This window comes from Pseudophryne corroboree, chromosome 7, assembly GCF_028390025.1.
Source record: "Pseudophryne corroboree isolate aPseCor3 chromosome 7, aPseCor3.hap2, whole genome shotgun sequence".
Lineage (NCBI taxonomy): Eukaryota > Metazoa > Chordata > Amphibia > Anura > Myobatrachidae > Pseudophryne > Pseudophryne corroboree.
Genome location: NC_086450.1, coordinates 116,068,342 through 116,090,669, shown reverse-complemented (window position 1 = coordinate 116,090,669; position 22,328 = coordinate 116,068,342). Strand labels below are relative to the sequence as shown.

The window sequence follows — 22,328 nt, the reverse complement described above, 5'->3', positions numbered from 1 at the left end:
ACCGAGCAAAAAAACGAATTGAAGGGATAAAGGAGGAAGGCACCTGGAGATGTTGAAAGAAACCCTTATATGGAAGTACCTCGCCATTTGAAGTAAGCGCTCATGTGAGCACCTCATTTCATGGAATTTTTAATAGGAGTGAATGATCACACACGGTCCGTTATTTGGTTACATCGTTTGTAGAAGGATAAAGATACCTTTACATGTATTGTTCTCACTTCCTTCAAGTAAGCACACGTGAGCAGCACTTTATATGAGCCACTGAGGTGAACCTTACGAATAAGAACTACACATCCCGAATATTGAATAGCCAAAGGAGTCTGGGTTGAGAGCCACCTTTTGAATATTCACAAGGAGTATTTTCTGAACATTTGTGTCTATATTGTGTTTTTTTTTGCATAACATCACCCGGAAGTGGACTCACATATGGACCTCTCTGTATGAAAAGCTATGGACTTTGGCCCACACGGGTAACTTATTTGTATACCATTTACTGTGCCTTCTAAGGTTCTGTCCTAATTTCCCTTGTATGTATTTATCTATAGTGTGTTAGGTGACACACCTGGATAGACCTGAGTCGGCTGCAGTGAGAGTGCGCAGGGACATATCTTAAATATTTAATCGGCATATCTATCGATATATTGGCGCGTCGCTGTGTGTGTACACGCCCGCCCAGTTCATGACGTCAGTCCCCGACGGATCGGGCTGTGTATATGCACAGCACACTGCCCGATCCGTCCATAGATATATCTGCAAATCAATTGATCTGCAGATATGTCTTTCCAGTGTGTACCCACCTTTACAGTTGAAGACAATATAGGACAAGTACAGGGTAAATAAACATAGCTACATCAGCAGATGACACTAACATAAGTATCAGGTTGGCAGAAAACTTCGGGATTTGGTGCAGTCGAAGATTATTATAGTAAGTAAAGGATAAGCACATGAGGGAAGAAGGCCCTAGTAGTGAGAGCTATAGGACATTTTAGTAATCTGTCATATATAACACATTTTTGCTATGTTATTTTGCTACACAAATGTGTTCAGTTATGTCTGTATAGGAGTACGGGGAGGTGGCAGAAAGTAATATTGTAAAAATATCAATTAGTACTAAATACTAATTTATTAATTTATTAAAATTCTGATTTACTTTAGACAGTGAACAATTAAAATAAAAAAAATAGTAAGTAGCACACATACAAAAAAACATAAAAATTTGCATTTATCAGCCCACAGAAGATTCTCAGGTACAGTGTCACAGTGCCAATGCGTTTTGTCTGTTAAAATAGCTAAATAATGATGGAATTTTAAGAAACTTTATAACCTTTGGGAGATTTTTATCTTTGGGACTAAGATGTCCCTAATTGTGGTTATAACATTTTTATTTTTTATTTTTATGCAATGGATTTTTATCACACAGTGCATAATATTTTTATTACTTTTTATCCTCCATATGCTGATCTCTATGCTGGGTCATATAACTGAAAAAAGATCAAATATTATAAGCGGAAATAAAAATTGTTTATTATCTTACTCTAGACGAACTGTAACTGAGGGGGGTATATGACTAATACACGCTATTAGGTGCTCTTAGTTCCTCTAATGTATCAGATTTCTTATACGTGTTATTCGCCTTCACATCATTTTGGTGAAGAGCAGTTACTCACATATACTGTACTACTATATAGTGTGGGTGAAGAGCTCCCTTTTTATAGGCAAGGAGGGAGTGTCATTTTCCTGTCAGTCTGGGAGGGGGAGGAGAAGTCTACACATCTGACACTCAGCTACTTCTTATTAATGTAACATTTTCTAACACGCAACAAACTGCTACTTCTTACTAGTGTGATGCCTTGGGGCAGTTGAGTTGTGCTGGCCTTGGGAGAGAGGGGGGGGGGGGGGGGTCTAGCACTATGTTCTTGAACCTTCAGGAACTCACCTGATGAGGTCGCAGTGACGTGGTGGACCCGTATTTCTGGACAAAATTGTACTGAGAACCTCACTTTTATTCCATGTTAAATTGCAGAGTTTATTATAACTGTTCTGATTAGCAGTGTTTTTAGTACCTAGAGTGTGTACCTGCATCTTCTCTTTTTCAGGTACGTGTATTTCCATTAATAATTTTTATTACGTATTTTTATGGGGCAAATATGCTTTTTAATGTTCAGTATAGAATATTCTTTTTCATCGTATCAGTTGCTTGATGTGAAGTAACACAGAAATAAATATGAATTTACCATTCACCTATGTATTCTTACATAGGTTACGTAATGAAAAGATCTTACTGATCTCACAATATTCCATTGAATTGGGTGGATAGTGTATTACCTAATGAATCTCACAATGGGGGTCTCCTCCCTGTTGAGTTACAGCCACTGTTGTCTTAACAGAGATATTTATCTCTCGTACAAAGAAAAATGAAATCATAGCAGGAAGCCTTGACTTCCTTCCTACTGTTTATCTTCTCATGACTTAAACGGTCGCTATGATAAATGTGACACTTGACCTCATCCATAATTCTGCCAGCTCCAAATACAAAAAGAATCCCCAAGTGTCCTTTATAAGGCTTATTTACAAGGACAACTTTCTAGATACTACAGATGGGGACAACAATATTTGTATCAGGAAGCTTGCGGGCAGAAGCGCTGAATTTTAATGTTGGCAAGAAGGACATTGTGTATATGTAGCAAACTGTGCACACAAACATAAAGAAACACCCAATCAGTTATAATACGCAAGGGTTTAGCTTGTCATTCGGCTGCCCGAGGTGGCTAGCTAAATTGTGTCCTCACCTTTTACATGAATCAACATTATCATGTAAAAATCTCTGTATAACGCATGTGGGCTTATACAGAGTGGAAGAAAGCAAGCTTAGAGGATGGATCATGCGTGCTTTCACACTGCCCATGTTTCGGGCACTAGTGTACTCATCTACGGGAAAGTCGTACGCAGGTGAGACACTGAGGGGTAACGGGGCGGTCACACGTAGGTAAGGTTTTGCAAAGGCAATGTAATGGAATTGTGGTCTATGCAGGGCCGTGTAGTCTGATTTTAGATGGATCTATTATACCTAGTATAGGACTGATGACGATGAATATAAAATCAAGTATACAGATAGAGTGGTCCTCTAGCAGAGATGTGTGCAACCAATCACCCCTGTGAATGCAGGCATTTATGTAGGTGCACACATTGCAGGTGCACTTACTCCAGCCTTGTATATCAGCCCCTGTGTGTCACATTAATCACCTACAAATTCCAACTTTTGCATCAAGTAATTTGGCATCTTTAAATTATTTCAGTGTTGCTGCCAGTCAAATTCTGTTGCCTTAGACAGCAGCCATATGCGCCGTTTGGCTTGTACAGTACTGTATATACTGTACATTAGGTTTTTGCATTACCTTGGGTATCAAATACATTATACTGTATATATCTGTGCTGCTTCTTTCTATAATACATAATATATAAAGGCTGCTTTTAGAAACAAAAGCAAGGGTTCCCAGCAGGTTTGGACTGGCACACAGGGGTACAGGGTAAACCCCCGTTGGGCCAACCTGACCCCCCCCCCCCCCCCATCTTCCTCAAGGGATCAGCTTCCAGTCTTGAATCATACTGTGCCTATGTTATCTTATACTGCACAGTACTATGGTGTAATCTGGTACATTGTTGACATGATGCACATGCAGTATTTACTATATATATATATATATATATATATATATATATATATATATATATATATATATATATATATAATGCATGGAAGGCGGCACTCAGGAGACTTTCAAAGATGTGAAAAAACGTGCTTTAATATCGACGTTTCGGGAGACGCACTCCCTTCCTCAAGATACAGCAAGACAAGTATTTATTTATCAAGGGACCCAGACCACACACTTTAGTGGTATGCCAAGCCTCTTTGTTAGCTGGCCACACCCTATATGGAAACTGGTCACACCCCTAAACATGGGCTCCACAACTGCATTCCCCGTGCGAGCCATTCATGCCCCAGTCCGACACAGGTTCCCAGCATTTTTTTAGGGAGTTTACAGAGAACATTGACAAAATCCACCCTGCCCTGTGGGGCTTCTTCAGAGTTGCTAGCAAACCAAAAACTTTAACAATTGGCCAAAACCATGTTGCACTGCAGGTGAGGCAGATGTAACATGTGCAGACGGAGTTAGATTTGGGTGGGGTGTGTTCAGTTTGAGTTGCTAGCAAACCCAAAAAGTTAGCAATTTGGCAAAACCATATTGCATTGCAGGTAAGGCAGTTATAACATGTACAGAGAGAGTTAGATTTGGGTGGGGTGTGTTCAAACTGAAATCTATATTGCAGTGTAAAAATAAAGCAGCCAGTATTTACCCTGCACAGAAACAATGTAACCCACCCAAATCTAATCTCTCTGCACATGTTACATCTGCCCCACCCGCCGTGCACATGGTTTTGCACAATTGCTAACTTTTTTGGTTTGCTAACAACTCTGAATAACCCCCCTATACATAGATGTGTTATGAGTGTGAGCATCAGGATCAGTACATTTTAATATACACAATGATGAAAAGGATTAAAGGGAATTTGTTGTTACATTAATAATTTGAATATAGTACAATATATATTCAGTAATAAAAATTACTGTGCACACTTATGATCATGGTAAAAAAAAAAAAAAACATACAGGGGGAAATATAATATCCTGAGAGATGCAGACATTGGCACAATATTTTAAAAGGCAAACTAAGCCATTATTTATGTACAAAGTGCTACCTTTTAAATACTTGTAAAATTATAAAGTAGATACTATATGTATACTAGGGTTTATTCTGAGTGGTAAGAACACTTATAGTCCATGTTCCTTGTAAAAGTACCATGTGTTTGTGCTGACTGGTATGAGCTCTTACAGTCGATGTGAGGAGCACTCTGGTGGGTCTCCTGCTCTCATATCCCATGGAAGCGAACGCTGCACTGACCTGCTGGATATACGTCTGGTACCTCCTGCATTGAATGTGGATGTTATTTGTTGTTACTACGGACAATTATAGGTAGACTCAGGGCCGGCTCCAGGCACATTCCAATAGAGCGGCCGAACAGGGCACCGCTAGCTCGTGCCACCATATTGGAACTTGCCCTGCCTTGAGCCAAGTTCCTGCACTGCAGCCGCAGCGTCCGGCCCACCGGCCCGCATCCCACAATCGTCCCCGTAAGCAGCGCCGGCCCGTGAGCCAATCAGAGCTCACGGACCGGCAGCTAAGGCTCCTGATTGGCTGCCGGACCGGCGCCTAATTGGAGAACCGCCGCCGGAGACTGAGGGGAAGGAGAGGTGCACGGTTTGCTCTACTCCCCGCCCAAGATAACCATCAGCAGGATCAGCAGCAGTGTGGTGAGCAGCACTGGGGGAGGGGGGGCACTGTGTATCTGGCACTGGGGGCATATCTGGCACTGTGTGGGGACATGTGCATCTGGGACTGGAGGCATATCTGGCACAGTGGGGGCATGTGTAGCTGGCACTGTGGGGACATGTGTATCTGGCACTGGGGGCATAGTTGGCACTGTGGGGCATGTGTATCTGGCACTGGGGGCATATCTGGCACTCTGTGGACATGTGTATCTGACATTGGGGGCATATCTGGCACTGCAGAGGCATGTGTATCTGGCACTGGGGGCATATCTGACACTCTGGGGACATGTTTATCTGGCACTGGGGGCATATCTGGCACTCTGGGGACATGTGTATCTAGCACTGGGGGCATATATGTATCTGGCACTGGGGGCATATCTGGCACTCTGGGGACATGTGTATGGCCCTGGGGGCATATATATATATTTATATATAACTGGCACTGTGGGGGCATATATGTATCTGCCACTCTGGGGGCATATGTATCTGGCACTGTGGCGGCATGTTTATCTGGCACTGCTGGGGGGCATATCATGTCTATCTGGCACTGCTGTGGGGCATATCATGTGTATCTGGCATTGCTGTGGGGCATATCATGTGTATCTGGCATTGCTGTGGGGCATATCATGTGTATCTGGCATTGCTGTGGGGCATATCATGTGTATCTGGCATTGCTGTGGGGCATATCATGTGTATCTGGCATTGCTGTGGGGCATATCATGTGTATCTGGCATTGCTGTGGGGCATATCATGTGTATCTGGCATTGCTGTGGGGCATATCATGTGTATCTGGCACGGCTGTGGGGCATATCATGTGTATCTGGCACGGCTGTGGGGCATATCGTGTGTATCTGGCACGGCTGTGGGGCATATCGTGTGTATCTGGCACTGCTGGGGGGCAGATCATATGTATCTGGCACTGCTGCGGGGCATATCATGTGTATCTGGCACTGCTGCGGGGCATATCATGTGTAGCTGACACTGTTGAGGGGCATCTCATGCCTATCTGGCTCTGCTGAACGGCTTATCATGTCTATCTGGCTCTGCTGGGGGGCATATCATGTCTATCTGGCACTGCTGGGGGCATATGTCTATTTAGCACTGCTCAAGACATGAGTAAGGAACACTATTGTGGCTGTTATGTGTAAGGCTGCTAATTGTGTGCGTAGAGCAGGTGTGAAAATATATTTATTTATAGTTTGATAATATGAAGTTGCGAGGACACACCCACTTTTCCAGGAGCGCTTTGGCGCACACATGGGGGGTTCTTTGACATTTTCTCACTCGGGGTGCTAGTAGGCCTGGGCAGACTCCACTGGTCACAATCATTAAGCATCTGTCATTGGCTACTGTGCTGCCCACAGTTGTTTGTAGTGCCTTACATGAGGTATTCCCTATACACACGTGACACTGTAGATCAAGGAATGTTGTCCACACAACAGCCCTGCCAGTGTTCAAACTTACAAGATGTCAAATTATAAGTGATGCAGGCAGGGCCGGTTCTAGGGCTTTTTGCGCCCCGGGCGGGAAATAGGGGTGTGGCTACATACAGGGGGCGTGGTCAGTTACACCCCCTGTACAGTAGTAGGGCACAGCAAAGGTCCTCTCCACGAAGGGAAACTCTTCGTGGAAAGGACCTATGCTGTGCGGCGCGCGATGACGTCATCGCGCACCGCACAGTAAAGGTCCTCTCCACGAAGGGAAACTAGACGCTACGCGTCTAGTTCCCGACACAGCGGGCAGTGGGGGGCACAGCAGTAGCGGATCTTGCCATGGTGCGGCGCCCTCCGGATGGCGCCGGGGCCCTCCGGAAGGCGGCACCCGGGCAAAAGTCCTGCTTGCCCGTGGTAAGATCCACTACTGGATGCAGGTCTGGGTATGTAGCTGTCTCAAAGGGCATAGCGGAAGTGTGTGTGCTCTGTTTCAGTATACTCCAATTGCATTTGAATGCCCCTGAGGCATTTCTCATAGCACAAGGGTCTGCAAGGGGCAGATATGTTCGGCTGAAAACACTGCTGCAAGTTGTAGAAATGCACAGTGCAACTACTGTATGCAACTAATGTTGTGGGAGATGCCTATTAACATTGCACAAACACGCTTGTGTGTCCAGTTCTAAATCAGACCCTTAATTTGTTACCCAGTGTACTTAGTAATATGACTGGATGTTTTTAGTAGTAATAATATATATTTAATGCAATAAATGGTATTTCATTATAGTACATCTATTTGTTTTGCAGCAACTAACAGCTGATCTGCATTACTACTACATTGTCGAGTTGTCTTTCTACTGGTCTTTGATGTTTTCTCAATTCACAGACATCAAACAAAAGGTAAAAATGAATCTTGTTTCACATTCACACTCTGTTACATATTGAAAGATTTGCTGTTGGTAATAGGCAGCCATAGTTCTTCTGTGAAATGCTTCACATATCTGGGTTTTAGTACAACATTATGCTATTGCTTATTGCTACAATAATCTGTTTTACATAACTTTGTTTATTACTGCCTATTAGCAGACAGGTGTGTTTGTAAATGTACTGTATTTTGCATTTTGCCTTAGCCATAAAATATGAGTACTTGTTTCTGTCACATTCTGTACATAGATACATAGAACTCTTGATTTAAAATAAGAGTTCAGCTATACAGTATATCTATCTATATATACACACACTTCTATTTGTGTATATACGCATCTATGTACGTGGTAGAGGGTTTAGCCCGATGCTTTAATCATGTACAGGTGAGTAAAGCCAGGTGCACACTATACAAATTATTGGTCAGTTGTTATTCACTTGTTTCCACAGACAAAAATCCTGACTACATGAGTGCAGTCTGGAACATGACCCTTAGAATAGAGTGGTGGCCGACTGGAGATTTCCCTTGTACCCCTGTGGGCTAGTCCAGCTCTGGCTGTAAACGAGGAGTATCCTGAGCTGCAGCTCTCCTGACATGAGAAATCAGACGCACATCCATGTGCACACATAGGTGTAGGCGGCAGTTATGTACAGCTAATTTTGTTGCCCTGTCCTAGCATGTGGCCGACTCCTGGTCATTGGGAAGGTTGTGCATAAATAAAGCAGACAGGTACAGATTATTTTCATGAATAAACTTTTAGGGAGAGATGTGTTAAACTTTCTAAAGAGCAATCAGCTTCTAACTATCATTTTATAGTACATTCTATAAAATACAGTAATTAGTATCTGATTGGATACTATGGCTAATTTCTCCACGTCTACAATTTAAAAGGTTTGCTATATCTCCCCTTTAGCAGATGAAATGTACAGTAGTTTTGACTTAAATTAACATAACCATCCATACCTTGTCACATAGCGTATATTCACACTAGTTACTAGCCCGCAAAAATGATGGAACATCATAATAGCAATGTCAGTGTTGGCAGCTGTGCACGCACGAATGGAGCAACAATTGAATTGCACCGTCGGGTGCTATCTAATGGCCGCCAGCATGCAAAATACTTGAATCCCCCCAGAGACGTGATGAGCAGCGTTAGCCTTTAATTATATTGGATATTATGTTATATTTTTGATTAATTTGCCTTTCCACTGTTAGACACACACTTTTATTCCATCATTGGTGGTCATTCCGAGTTGATCTCAGCCAGCAACTTTTTGCTGCTGCTGCGGTCAACTTGTCCACGCCTATGGGGGAGTGTATTTTAGCTTAGCAGGGCTGCGATCGCTTGTGCAGCCCTGCTAAGCTAAAAAAATTTCAAGCAGAAGTAGACTAGGCCTGGACATACTTACCCTGTGCGATGGATCCAGCGATGATGGGCCTGGCTTTGACGTCACTCCTCCGCCCTCCATTCTGCTGGACACGCCTGCGTTATACTCACCACTCCCTGAAAACGGCTCCAAGCGGTCCAGATCCGCCCTGGCATGCCTCCATCCTGTCAATCTTCTTTGCAGTCGGCTCTGCGACCGCTTCCTTTGTAAGTCGCGACGTAACCCGGCGACCCCTGCGTCAGGCAACGTTGTGCACGCGCACTGCGCCCGCCCCGCATGCACATTCCGCACCCGTGCGCACCGCAGCTATAAACCGCTGCGTGCGAACGGTTCGGAATGACCCCCCTTGTAAAAGTGTGTACACATGGTGAGATTAATCCTTTTGATTTTAACTATATCATCAAAATTGGAGGGAAAGTCAGTGCAAATCGGAAGGTGTTATGCCACTTGCGATACCGATTCTATCCCGCAGGGTTGGTATTGCAAGCCTAGATAGACTGTGCAGGCAAGTTAATCTTGACTTTATAGTGTACTATCTAGTACATACAGTCAAAATCGTACATACAGTAGTCAAAATCGAAAGTACAGAGTCAAAATCGGTGCTTCTGGGCTCTGCGGGAGCTCAAGGGAAATTGCATAATCAAAATCGGGCATAGACAATATCTCACCGTATATATGCACCTTAAGGAAAGTGGCATATCAGTCTAAAAGGCTTGGTGAGTAGCAAAACCAGAAGAGGGAATTGGAACCTTATCACCTGCAGTAATCTGCACAGTCTAACCTGGCATAATACACTTCACCTTCAGCTCTGTGATTGGCTCTATTATTTTGAATCTCGTTTTGTTCTTGTTTCAGCCTTTTCATCGTTAGACAACCCTTGCCTTCTCATTGTGATTCTGACCTCCACTTGGCTTCTACTTCTAAATCTGTGCTTCTATATCCATGACCTTTTTGTTAACCTTTAACACCAACGTATTGCAATTACTGCCAATCTCTACCACCTCTGCTTCCTTCTCGGGTACTCCTGCAACTCCTTGCTAAAAACTGCTCTGTGTTTCTGGACAGTACAATATAACTTATTGTTTATGAAACCACAATGTGACGCTCTATTTTCTCTGGTGTGTTAGCTGTCAATCTCCTAATAAGACAGATTTACATTATTTCACCCAGACAGTAACAACAGTTATGCTTTATATAGTGGTATCTATCAATCTTCCACCTAATCCTTCAAGTACATTTTGAATATTAAGGTATTACCCATTGGGTCAGTGTAATCTGCCAAAGGACAATATACACGTGTCACACATTCATGAGAGTAGAGCCTTTCAGGTTACTAAGAATCAGTGACATTGTTGGCTGTACATGAGGTTCTGGTTTATACAATAGGGAATATAAAGGCTGCATTATCAGAATATTGGTCCGGCAGAAAAAATGGCTCCACAGTGTGGGGGAATAAGATTGCAGATCCACAAGGGGAAGTAACTGGACATTTAGGTGATCTATATATGTAGACTTTTGAAGGGATAGAGAATATATACATATATACATACATACACTATATATATCTAGCTCTATCTCCTTGTTGAAACATATGCACACTAATCCAGCGTCTCATTGAAGGTGCTCCCTTAAAGCTGTTCCAAAATGGTCCAGAAAAAATAATGTACTGTAAAAGTGGGCACTCATAATTGTAGAAAAACACAAATCGTATTTATTTTCACCCAAGCTGGGCACTTTGTAAACAAGTCCCAAAGAATGGTGGCTCAGCATCAATATAGAATAAATTTAAATGCATCCATAATAGCAATTTGATATGCATGTAAAAAAGGTACTCATCGTATTTGTAGAAAGGAAGAAGATGAATTGGTCACACTCACTGATTGGTCCGTCGACCTCGGTCAGTAGATGACCGTTCAAGACCCCTGCACGACATCAGTCACCTTCCTTTGTCACGAGCCAACTGGGGAAGAAGTGCATAGCATCATCTTAAATAATACATCGCTACTTACAAATTTCAAACAGCTGCGTTGGACCGCCGCCAGCCACACACCGGCGAGTGTCTCAGCCAAATGCGCATGTGCTAGTGAGTTCACCAATTAACTCATAACTGCGCCTAGTCCACCAGAAATCATCTACGTTCCAAGACGCTCTCAACTTCCGGGACATGCGGTTCAAGGCGCAAACGTCACTTTCGGTGACGAGACGGACACCTAATTCGTTAATTGCTATAGCTGTTGTCATAGTAACCCATCGCATTCAGAGCTAGGCTAGAGCCTCCACTCCATGCCCGGTGTTCACCCTGACGCAGCAGCTACATACAAAATAATTGCGTTTATTTCCAACACATATTACCAACATAATAAATAACCTACTAAGGTCACAACTCTACACATATAAAACCGATGTGTGACATATGATGCACAGCACAATTTTACAGCATAGAATCACACGCCAGCGTGTGGCAATTAAGCAACGGTCAACCTACTAATCATTATAATTATCATGCCATCATAATTATAGCCAAATCACTATAATGGTTAAAACAGCCACAGTGAAGGTGCCTATTTGAACTCCTCCCACAGCTGGATACATGACATAGGAACCACAAAGTGTCATGTGCAATAATACCACAAAGCAGCATCTAATGGCTATGACCCAATAAGTTACACCTGTCAATTCGTCAAGCTATAGCAAACAGACTGATAAACCGGTGGCTTGGAATTTTTTTAATTAACAAACATCAGTTGGCATCCCTCAAATGCATGATCATTGATCACGTCCCCAAACTGCTGAGGGGAGGAGATCGTGGACGGATGCTGCTTCAAAGGAAGGCCAAATGGATTCATAGTCTGGAAACAAGATCACCAAGGGGTCTTAATGAGAATAATAATCTACGTTGCTTCTGGTGACTGTTATGGACAACATATATGCAGGTTGTTTGTGGACATATATGCACTTGTGCATTTTCTATGTTTAGAGCTTTATGTAGCTTTATGTTTTTTTTGTATATATTTTTTGGTTATGATTTGATGTGGGCAGTATGGCTGTATAACTTATTGGGTCATAGCCATTAGATGCTGCTTTGTGGTATTATTGCACATGACACTTTGTGGTTCCTATGTCATATATCCAGCTGTGGGAGGAGTTCAAATAGGCACCTTCACTGTGGCCGTTTTACCCATTATAGTGATTTGGCTATAATTATGATGGCATGATAATTATAATGATTAGTAGGTTGACCGTTGCTTAATTGCCACACGCTGGCGTGTGATTCTATGCTGTAAAATTGTGCTGTGCATCATATGTCACACATCGGTTTTATATGTATAGAGTTGTGACCTTAGTAGGTTATTTATTATATTGGTAATATGTGTCGGAAATAAGTTAATTGCGTTTGTATGTAGCTGCAGCATCAGGGTTAACACCGGGCATGGAGTGGAGGCTGTAGCTTAGCTCTGAATGCGACGGTTACTATGACAATGGCTATAGCAATTCACGAATTAGGTGTCCGCCACATCACCGAAAGTGACGTTTGCGCCTTGAACCGCATGTCCCGCAAGTTGACATCTTCTTGGAACGCAGATGATTTCTGGTGGGCTAGGCGCGGTTATGAGTTGATTGGTGAACTCACTAGCACATGCGCATTTGGCTGAGACACTCGCCGGTGTGTGGCTGGCGGCGGTCCAATGCAGCTGTTTGAAATTTGTAAGAAGCTATGTATTATTTAAGATGATGCTATGCACTTCTTCCCCAGATGGCTCGTGACAAAGGAAGGTGACTGATGTGGTGCAGGGGTCTTGAATGGTCATCTACTGACCGAGGTCGACGGACCAATCAGTGAGTGTGACCAATTCATCTTCTTCCTTTCTACAAATACGATGAGTACCTTTACATGCATATCAAATTGCTATTATGGATGTATTTAAATTTATTCTATATTGATGCTGAGCCACCATTCTTTGGGACTTGTTTACAAAGTGCCCAGCTTGGGTGAAAATAAATACGATGTGTTTTTCTACAATTATTAGTGCCCATTTTTACAGTACATCATCTATCCATATACAAATATATACACACACACACACACACACACACACACATTCACTGGCAATAGTCACCAGGAGGGACGATTTGATACATGTACAGATGCTCTAATACTCATACCAGTTTTTGCAGGAATTAATGGCTTATTGCTACAGACCACAGACCTTTTCGTATGATAAACACTTTGAGACTGATGCAGAGTTAAACACAAGTTGATTTATTTACATCTGCATTGCTTGCATAGAGAAAAATGCAGATATACAATGCATCCGGAAAGTATTCACAGCACTTCACTTTTTCCACGTTTTGTTATGTTACAGCCTTATTCTAAAATGAATAAATTAATTTTCCCCTCAAAATTCTGCACACAATACCACATAATGACAACTTGAAAAAAAGTTTGAGATTTTTGCAGATTTATTACAAATAAAAAACTAAGAAATCACATGCAAGTATTCACAGCCTTTACCATGAGCTCAGGTGCATCCTGTTTCCACAGGATCATCCTTGGAGTCCACCTGTGGTACATTGTTGATTGGACGTGATTTGGAAAGGCACACACCTGTCTATAGAAGGTCCCACACTTGACAGTGCATGTCTGAACACAAACCAAGCATGAAGTCAAAGGAATTGTCTGTATACCTCCAAGACAGGATTGTCTCAAGGCACAAATCTGAGGAAGGGTAAGAAAAATCTGCTGCTTTGAAGGTCCCAATGAGCACAGTGGCCTCCATCGTCCGTAAACGGAAGAAGTTCGGAACCACTAGGACTCTTCCTAGAACTGGCTGGCCATCTAATCTGAGCGATAGGGGAGAAGCGCCCTAGTCAGGGAGATGACCAAGAACCCAATGGTCACTCTGTCAGAGCTACAGTATTCCTCTGTGGAGCGAGGAGAACCTTCCAGTAGGACAACCATCTCTGCAGCAATCCATCCACCAATCAAGCCTGTATACTAGAGTGGCTAGACGGAAGCCACTCCTTAGTAAAAATCACATGGAAGCCCGCCTGGAGTTTGCCAAAATGCACCTGAAGGACTCAGACCATGAGAAACAAAATTCTCTGGTCTGATGAGATAAAGATTGAACTCTTTGGCTTGAATGCCAGGCATCCTGTTTGGAGGAAACCAGACACCGCTTATCACCAGGCCAATACCATCCAGCGGCAGGAACTGGGAGACTAGTCAGGATAGAGGGAAAGACGAATGCAGCAATGTACAGAAACATCCCGGATGAAAACCTGCTCCAGAGCGCTATTGACCTCAGACTGGGGCGACTGTTCATCTTTTAGCAGGACAACGACCCTAAGCACACAGCCAAGATATCAAACGAGTTCTTCAGGACAACTGTGAATGTCCTTGAGAGGCCCAGCCAGAGCCCAGACTTGAATCAGATGGAACATCTCTGGAGAGATCTGAAAATGGCTGTGCTCCGACGCTTCCCATCCAACTTGATGGAGCTTGAGAGGTGCTGCAAAGAGGAATGGGCGAAACTGCCCAAAGATAGGTGTGCCAAGCTTGTGGCATCATATTTAAAAAGACCTGAGGCTGTAACTGCTGCCAAAGGTGCATCAACAAAGTATTGAGCAAAGGCTGGGAATACTTATGTACATGTGATTTGTTTTTTTATTTAATAAATTTGCAAAAATCTCAATAAAAAACAACTACTTTGTTCACGTTGTCAATATGGGGTATGGTGTGCAAAATTTTGAGGGGAAGAAATTTATTCCATTTTGGAAAAAGGCTGTAACATAACAAAATGTGGAAAAAGTGAAGCGCTGTTAATACTTTCCGGATGCACTGTATTTTCCCAAATTCTGAGTTGTATGCATCTATGTGACCACCACTATTCACTTTGTTACATACAGTATCAATGTACACTTAGACCAGCCCTATCTATGGTGCAAGACTTCCGTCCAAAGACAGTGGTATCTAGATATATGCCCTTCTCTGCATAGCCTGCATTTGTGTCAACATGCTCACGACTCGCCCTCACTAAACTTAGCCTACAGTATGTGCGAATACTCCATCACCATTCAGCTATATCCTTTTAGATGCAAGTGAAGATTGGCCAGCCCCTGGGGTGCCATGTCATCCTCCCACCAGCCCTCTACTGCAGGTCAGGCTACAAAGGAGAGGCTGTCCTGAAAGTCTTCCCTGGTCTCCACCCCGGCTACAGCCATTGTTGGGGGGTTGCTGTGATCAGCAATCCCAATAGTCTTGCAAGAAATAGGAAAATTATGAAGGAAAATAATTTTATATAGTTAAAAAAAATGTTTACGATGTGTACAGTATATGTTCACTGTCTTTTTTTTTTTTTTTAACTGTATGAAACAATTGTTTCCAAAAAAGTTTGTTTAAAATGATCAAATAATGTAAATAAAAGCTATTTAACCCTATAATTTTATTTTAAAAAATCTGCATATTTGTTAAAATCACACTGCATTGGGTTTAAAAGACGGTTTTTAAATTATGCTAATAAAAAAAATTAAACAATTTTGAGGACATTTTCAAAAAATTTTTTTTTTTTTAGCTGGTTTATACTCCTTTCATACTGAAACCCTAGTTCTGACCTGGGATACTGAGCATGGGTCGGAGCCGTGGTTTCAGATGTCTTACCCCTAAACACGGGTAACCGACATTCACACAGGACACTTGGAGAATTTATTATCTCCATGTGCCCCTGGGTCTGCTAAACAGCCTTTTAGACATGACCCAGGTCTGCCTTTTACACTGCTGCCAACCTGGTCAGCATAATCATTGTTGCGACCTGGGTCGTGGCCCTGGGACGGACCCAAGATGCATGACCCTTTCACACCAAACAAGGCCCTCTTGTCACAGCAAAAACCCTAGATTCTCAACTCAGTGTGAAAAGGGTATAAGTGGTTAAAAGTAGAAACAATGTAATATGCAAAGCTAACCCCCATCCTAGCCTACATTCATACACAACTGGTCCAACTATAGCATATTTTACCTATGTTTTATGTGCATACTGTATATAAGGGTAGGGTAGAACTCCATGTACGCACAGTCAGGGCAGTAGAGAGCCTGGCAGGGCCCAGGTACTTTGAGGGATGTGGCCCTGCAAATACAGCAAAAAATAGTACATTAACCACTTGCCTGGCATGGTCGCATCAGATGCGACCATGCCTGCAAGTGCTCTATCTGACCTGGTCGCACAGGATGCGACCAGTCAGATAGAGAGTGTTAGCAGCGGCAGGGAAGGGAAACTTCCCTCCGCTGCTGCTGTCAGAGGGACTGGAAGGTCCCTCTGCCTCCCTGCACTCTCCCCCTGTGTCTGCCGCGCTGCCGATCGGTCAGCACGGCAGGATCCCCCTCCTCCAGCGGCTGCAGACAATGGCAACCGCTGGGGAGAGTGAATGAACCTTCCAAAGCCACCCCCTGACCCCCCCTGCATACTTGCAGGCTGTCCCGGATTTCAAAATGAAAGCCGCGATGTTCCTGATCGATGTTTCAAAAAATAAATTAATAATTTGAAAAAATATTCCTTTTTATTTACTAAAATCATTTGGGATAGGGTTAAAGTCATGTTCTTCACTTAATTCACTCATAAAAAAACCCCGACAATTTCGGAGCGGTTTTCGGCGAAATAAATCGTCAGTTAAGTGGTTAAGTTCCTCCCTGGCCACACTGCAGCGTGTGCTGGCCTGAGGAGAAGATCTGCAATTGCTGCCAGGTACAGGGGAGGTGATGTAGGAGGGGGACTTGGACCTGGGTAAATAATACCTGCACCCCCTGTTGGCACCACTACACACACACAGTGATAAGAGCCCCCTAGTCAGGGTCAGGAAGTCAGCCATGATTACCAGCAGCTATCCAGTTGTGTGCTCCAGCACATTCCTGCATAGCTTGGCCATTCTGCATTTCTGTATCTTCACAAAGCCAGCACTCCCTGGCTGCTCCTTTACATGAGCAACCCGTGCAATCCTGTCCCAAGAACCTACATCACACCTCTGCAGTACAACTCAGGGAGCAAGGCAGCAGAGTTCAGTCCTACTCATCCCTCACATATTCTGCATCCCCCTTATTCTTAAATGAGCTGGTGAATGGCCAGCAGTGTTACAACTCACTAGGTCATAAGTCATTTCGGATTACCCTTGAAAGTGTGTACTGTATTTCAAAGTAAGTAATGCACAAGTAGAATGAAATAATAGCTGGTTTATTACACACTTGTGGGTGAGACAGAGACCAGGGTTTACACAGGATATACTTGGCTTGCAATGCAGGATAACTGGATATCAAACTTGGCTTGCAGTTCAATATGACAAGATAACAGACTTGGCTTACAGTGCAGTAAAACCAGGTAGCAGACTTGGCTGGTACTGCAGTATAAACAGGATAGCAGGCTTGGTTTGCAGGGCAGGACAATATGATAACAAACTTGGCTTCATCATGCATTAAGATCAGTCTCAGGTAGCATGAACGGACGATCTAGCACGGAGTGCTGAGATGCTGGGTAATAAACAGGAGTCACAGGTGCAGCTCATTAGCAAATTGCATCCAGCTGCAGAGAGAGTTAAACCATGGAGTGCTAGGAGCACCAGCAGAGGTGATACTGCAGAAGTCAAGACTGGGATAGCAGCACTACTAGAGGAAGAGTGGTACTGCCACAGTTAATAACAAGCAGCCGTGCACCTTGTGCTGCATGAAAGAAGGCTAATAATCATTCCCTGGGTGCTCCCTTACATGAACAACTCGTGCAATCCTGTCCCAAGAACCTACATCACACCTCTGCAGTACAGCTCCACCATCACAGGGAGCAAGGCAGCAGAGTTCAGTCCTACTCATCCCTCACATATTCTGCATCCCCCTTATTCTTAAAAGAGCTGGTGAATGGCCAGCAGTGTTGTTAGGACTCTGATTACCCTTGAAAGTGTGTACTGTATTTCAAAGTAAGTAATGCACAAGTAGAATGAAATAGCTGGTTTATTACACACTTGTGGGTGAGACCGAGACCAGGCTTTACACAGGATATACTTGGCTTGCAATGCAGGATAATAGGATATCAAACTTGCAGTTCAATATGACAAGATAGCAAACTTGGCCTACAGTGCAGTAAAACAAGGTAGAAGACTTGGCTGACACTGCAGTATAACAGGATAGCAGACTTGGCTTGCAGGGCAGGATAACAAACTTGACTTGCAGTACAATATAACAGATTTTGCTTACAGTGTAGCAGAACACAGTTGTAGGCTTTGCTGGCAGTGCAGTATGACAGGATAGCAGGCTTGGCTTGCAGGACAATATGATAACAACCTTGGCTTCATCATTCATTAAGATCAGTCTCAGGTAGCATGAACTGACGATCTAACACTGAGTGCTGAGATGCTGGGTAATAAACAGGAGTCACAGGTGCAGCTCATTAGCCAATTGCATCCAGCTGCAGAGAGAGTCAAACCATGGAGTGCTAGGAGCACCAGCAGAAGTGATATGCAAAAGTCAAGACTGTGATAGCACCACTACTGGAGGAAGAGTGGTACTGCCACAGTTAATAACAAACAGCCATGCACCTTGTGCTGCATGAAAGTAGGCTAAGAATCACAATTGCAGCAGCAGAGCATTGCTCAGCATTCCGTAGGAAGGGAAGTGTCCTACTGCACAGAGGAGGAAGAAAGAGGCTGTGCCCTATAACAAAAGGCAGCAAGCCCCCTACTGTCAAAACTTCAATCATCAACTGACTCCTCCCAGATGAAAAAGGGGAGGGATTAGGCTAACACCTCAAACTTTCCAGGCTGACACGGCCCATGAAGCATCTGCGCACCCAAACATTTCAATTATAACCAGCTTTGGGAGGGTATTTACCTCCCCTGGGGCAGCCTACCCCTGTGTAGATGCACATAGAATAAGCACACATGGGAGAAGCGTTTCCCAGCAGCATTGCATTTTACTAATTTGCAATCTCATAATCACGGCAATCCTGCTGAGATAGCACACATTCTGTTTTGATTTTCTCCCAATAAAACAGCAGAAACCTCAGATTCACTAATTCCTGGCCAAACAATGAGCTGCCTGTGAGAGGCGATTGTTGGCAAACGTGATCGAAAAAGAAATACAGAATGGAGTAACAAGCTCTTGTCCTGTAATCCTAGTCTGGTAACTGAAAAATTGGGATATAAAGAGAGTGGGATCCTGCAAAATTTCCTCTACCATGGCTGGTTGCACTATAGCAGGGGTAAGTGGCGTCACCCTTGGATGGGGTGACACCAAAATGATGGCTTCTCTGTAGTGACAGGACCTGGGTGCTACAGTGTGACATTCTCCTGCAGCACCCGACTCCTGTCATAGAGGAGGAGCTGACTGATGCTGGGCTCGCCCCCGGAGTGATGCCATAGGGACCCCCGCCTTTACACACACACAGAAGGCCACACCCCTTTATGTAAGGCCATGCCCCCATTTCGATCCCCACAAAGGGGGATCCAGAGTGCACACCAGGTGACACCAGACCCAGTGACGGCTCTGGCAGGGGTCCTTTGCCGTAGTTCCAACCAACCCTAAGCTGGTAAGTACATCATGGCTGAAATCCATAGATCGGTGAGGTCCGCAAAAAATATGGAGCCCTCTTTCTCCTGTAAACAAACCGCTAGGTCTATTCCCCAAACCCCTGGTTAATAGGGGGTGCCATAATTGGTTGTAAAATGTAGATTTAATATTCTTTCTTACTGACCACAGGTCCCAGCTAGCTCTGTTATGTTTATTTTTAAAGACTGTCAGAGCTTGTTGGCTCTTGAGAACAACAGCTGCTAGCATCAGTTTTATTTGCCAAGTATACCAAATGATTTAAGGAATTAATTTCTGATGAATCACATCTCCCAAAAACATACGTAAAAGAGATCACATAAAACAAATAAAACATACATTCCAACAATAATACAGAAATACACATATAAAAGAAATGCACATATCAATGCCCAGCAGACGATCTCCACTGGAACCTGTACTGCACCTGTAAAGGAACCGTTACAATAAACACAAGGGATACACACTGTATTTCAAAATTCTTTATCAAAAAGAAGCTTGTGTAGTCTCCTCGTTAACCCATTTATTACTTAACTTAATTCCTATGTGAATGGTTCACTTCGTTCCATGTAGCATTCATGGCATCTCTGCAAAATAAAAACCACAATTCCCACAATCTCATAACACTAATGGACATTCAGTAAAGGATACTAACATCCATACAGCATGTGTTGGCCCTCTAGGCCACTAGATATGATCAAAACCAAGCATTCATGTATTCTTATAATACACCTGAGACATAATTTCCAACAGACCTCAGTTGTGTCAAGGTTTACTGTCAAGTGAAAACTTTGGCCACTATGGACCTTATTGAGAGCTGCGCACAATCATCATCGCAAAATACATCTGGAGTAAAATACATCTGGAAAAAAATACATTGTGAGTTGCATTTTGCTACTTAATTCAGAAGTTCCCACAAACATGACATACAACCAGAGCCGTAACTAGACTTTTTGATGCCCTGTGCCGATTTTTTTCAATAGGTACACAAGGCTCATGCTTTGGAGGAAAGGGGCATGACAAGATTGACCCAGAAAAAGCTCACATTTTATATATATATATATATATATATATATATATATATATATATATATATACTAGGTGCTTCATCGCGCCCTACGGGCGCTCTTCACACCGTCGTAAGGGGCTACGCCCCCTTAACCCCTGTACGCCGTTCAATATATGTATTATATGAAGTATTACCTGCATTCCTAGTTTTGTGAGTGGTTAAATGTTGCACAATGAAAGGGAGTTGGATGATGAAGGGGGCGTAGCCCCTTGCGACGGTGTGAACAGCGCCTGCAGGGCACACTGTACAGAATGCAGTGGGTGTGGGGGGGAACGCGGATGGGGGAGGGTGTCGTGAGGCGCTGCGGGTGAGGATGTGCGGGGGAGTGGGATCCGGAGGCGGTATGGGTGGGGGAGTGGGGGAGTGGCGGGGTTGCTGCGGGTAGGGGAGGGGCAGGTATGGGGATCTGGTGGATGAGGTTCCGGATGCGCTCTAGGTGGGGAAGGGGCGAGTGCGCCGCAGGTGGGGTAGGGGGTCCGGAAGCGACGCGCGTGGGGGAGGGGCAGGTGGGGGGGTGCGGCAGATGGAGGAGGGGGTCGGGAGGAGCAGCGGGGCTGTGCGGGTGGGGTAAGGGGTCAGGAGGTGCTGCGGGTGGTGAAGGGGCGAGTGCGCCGCAGGTGGGGTAGGGGGTCCGGAAGCGATGCCCGTGGGGGAGGGGCAGGTGGGGGGTGTGGCAGATGGAGGAGGGGGTCGGGAGGAGCAGCGGGGCTGTGCGGGTGGGGTAGGGGGTCAGGAGGTGCTGCGGGTGGTGAAGGGCAGAGTGCGCTGCGGGTGGGGTAGGGGGTCCAGAAGCGATGCGCGTGGGGGAGGGGGGGGTGCGGCAGATGGGGGAGGGGGTCCGGAGGCGGTGCGGGTGGTTGAGGGGCGGGTACAGTGGGGCATCGGGTGGGGTAGGGGGTCTGTCCCCCCAGCCAGGCACATCTCCCCCCCCCAGGCAGGCACATCTCCCCCCCAGGCAGGCACACCTCCCCCCCAGCCAGGCACATGTCCCCCCCCCTCCAGCCAGGCACATTCCCCCCCCCCCCCCCCCCCCCCCAGGCAGGCACATCTCCCCCCAGGCACATTTTCCCCCTCCCCCACCAGCCAGGCACATCTGCCCCCCCCCCCCCCCCCCCCGCCAGGCAAATGACCCCCCCGCCAGGCACATGTCCCTCGGCAGCCGGGGAGCACACCAGTGTGCGCTGTCCCCGCTGGTGCTTGAGCCGCTGTGCTGCACAACTTCCCCCGCCAGCTTATCTCCCTCGGCAGCCGGGGAGCACACCAGTGTGCGCTGTCCCCGCTGCCGCATGAGCCGCACATCTCCCCCGGCCAGGCACATGTCTCCCCCCCCCCCCCCCCCCACCAGGCTGTACCGGGAGGACCGGACGGAGGGCTGTGGCAGCAATAGGAGCGAGGGTTGCCTCTCTCCTCGCTGGGGCAGGCGGCAGGGGAGAGGCACCGAGGCTCAGGCGGGGAGCGGGAGTGACTCTGATCATCCCACATCTGTGACTCCGCCCAGCGTTATGGCCAGGCACAGAGTCACAGACTTGGGCTCATATATAGGAGATATAT

At 44.9% G+C, this 22,328-nt stretch overlaps 1 protein-coding gene across 4 annotated transcripts in view; it reads left to right on the top strand.

Annotated features, from left to right (window-relative positions):
• The window catches only part of CERS6 (ceramide synthase 6), a 694,449-nt gene that overhangs the window by 451,027 nt on the left and 221,094 nt on the right, over positions 1 to 22,328 (top strand). For all 4 annotated transcript variants that reach the window (XM_063933582.1, XM_063933580.1, XM_063933579.1 and 1 more), the window contains exon 6: positions 7,627 to 7,719. In XM_063933582.1, coding sequence (XP_063789652.1) covers positions 7,627 to 7,719 — 93 coding nt within the window. The remainder of the gene's footprint in view (positions 1 to 7,626; positions 7,720 to 22,328) is intronic.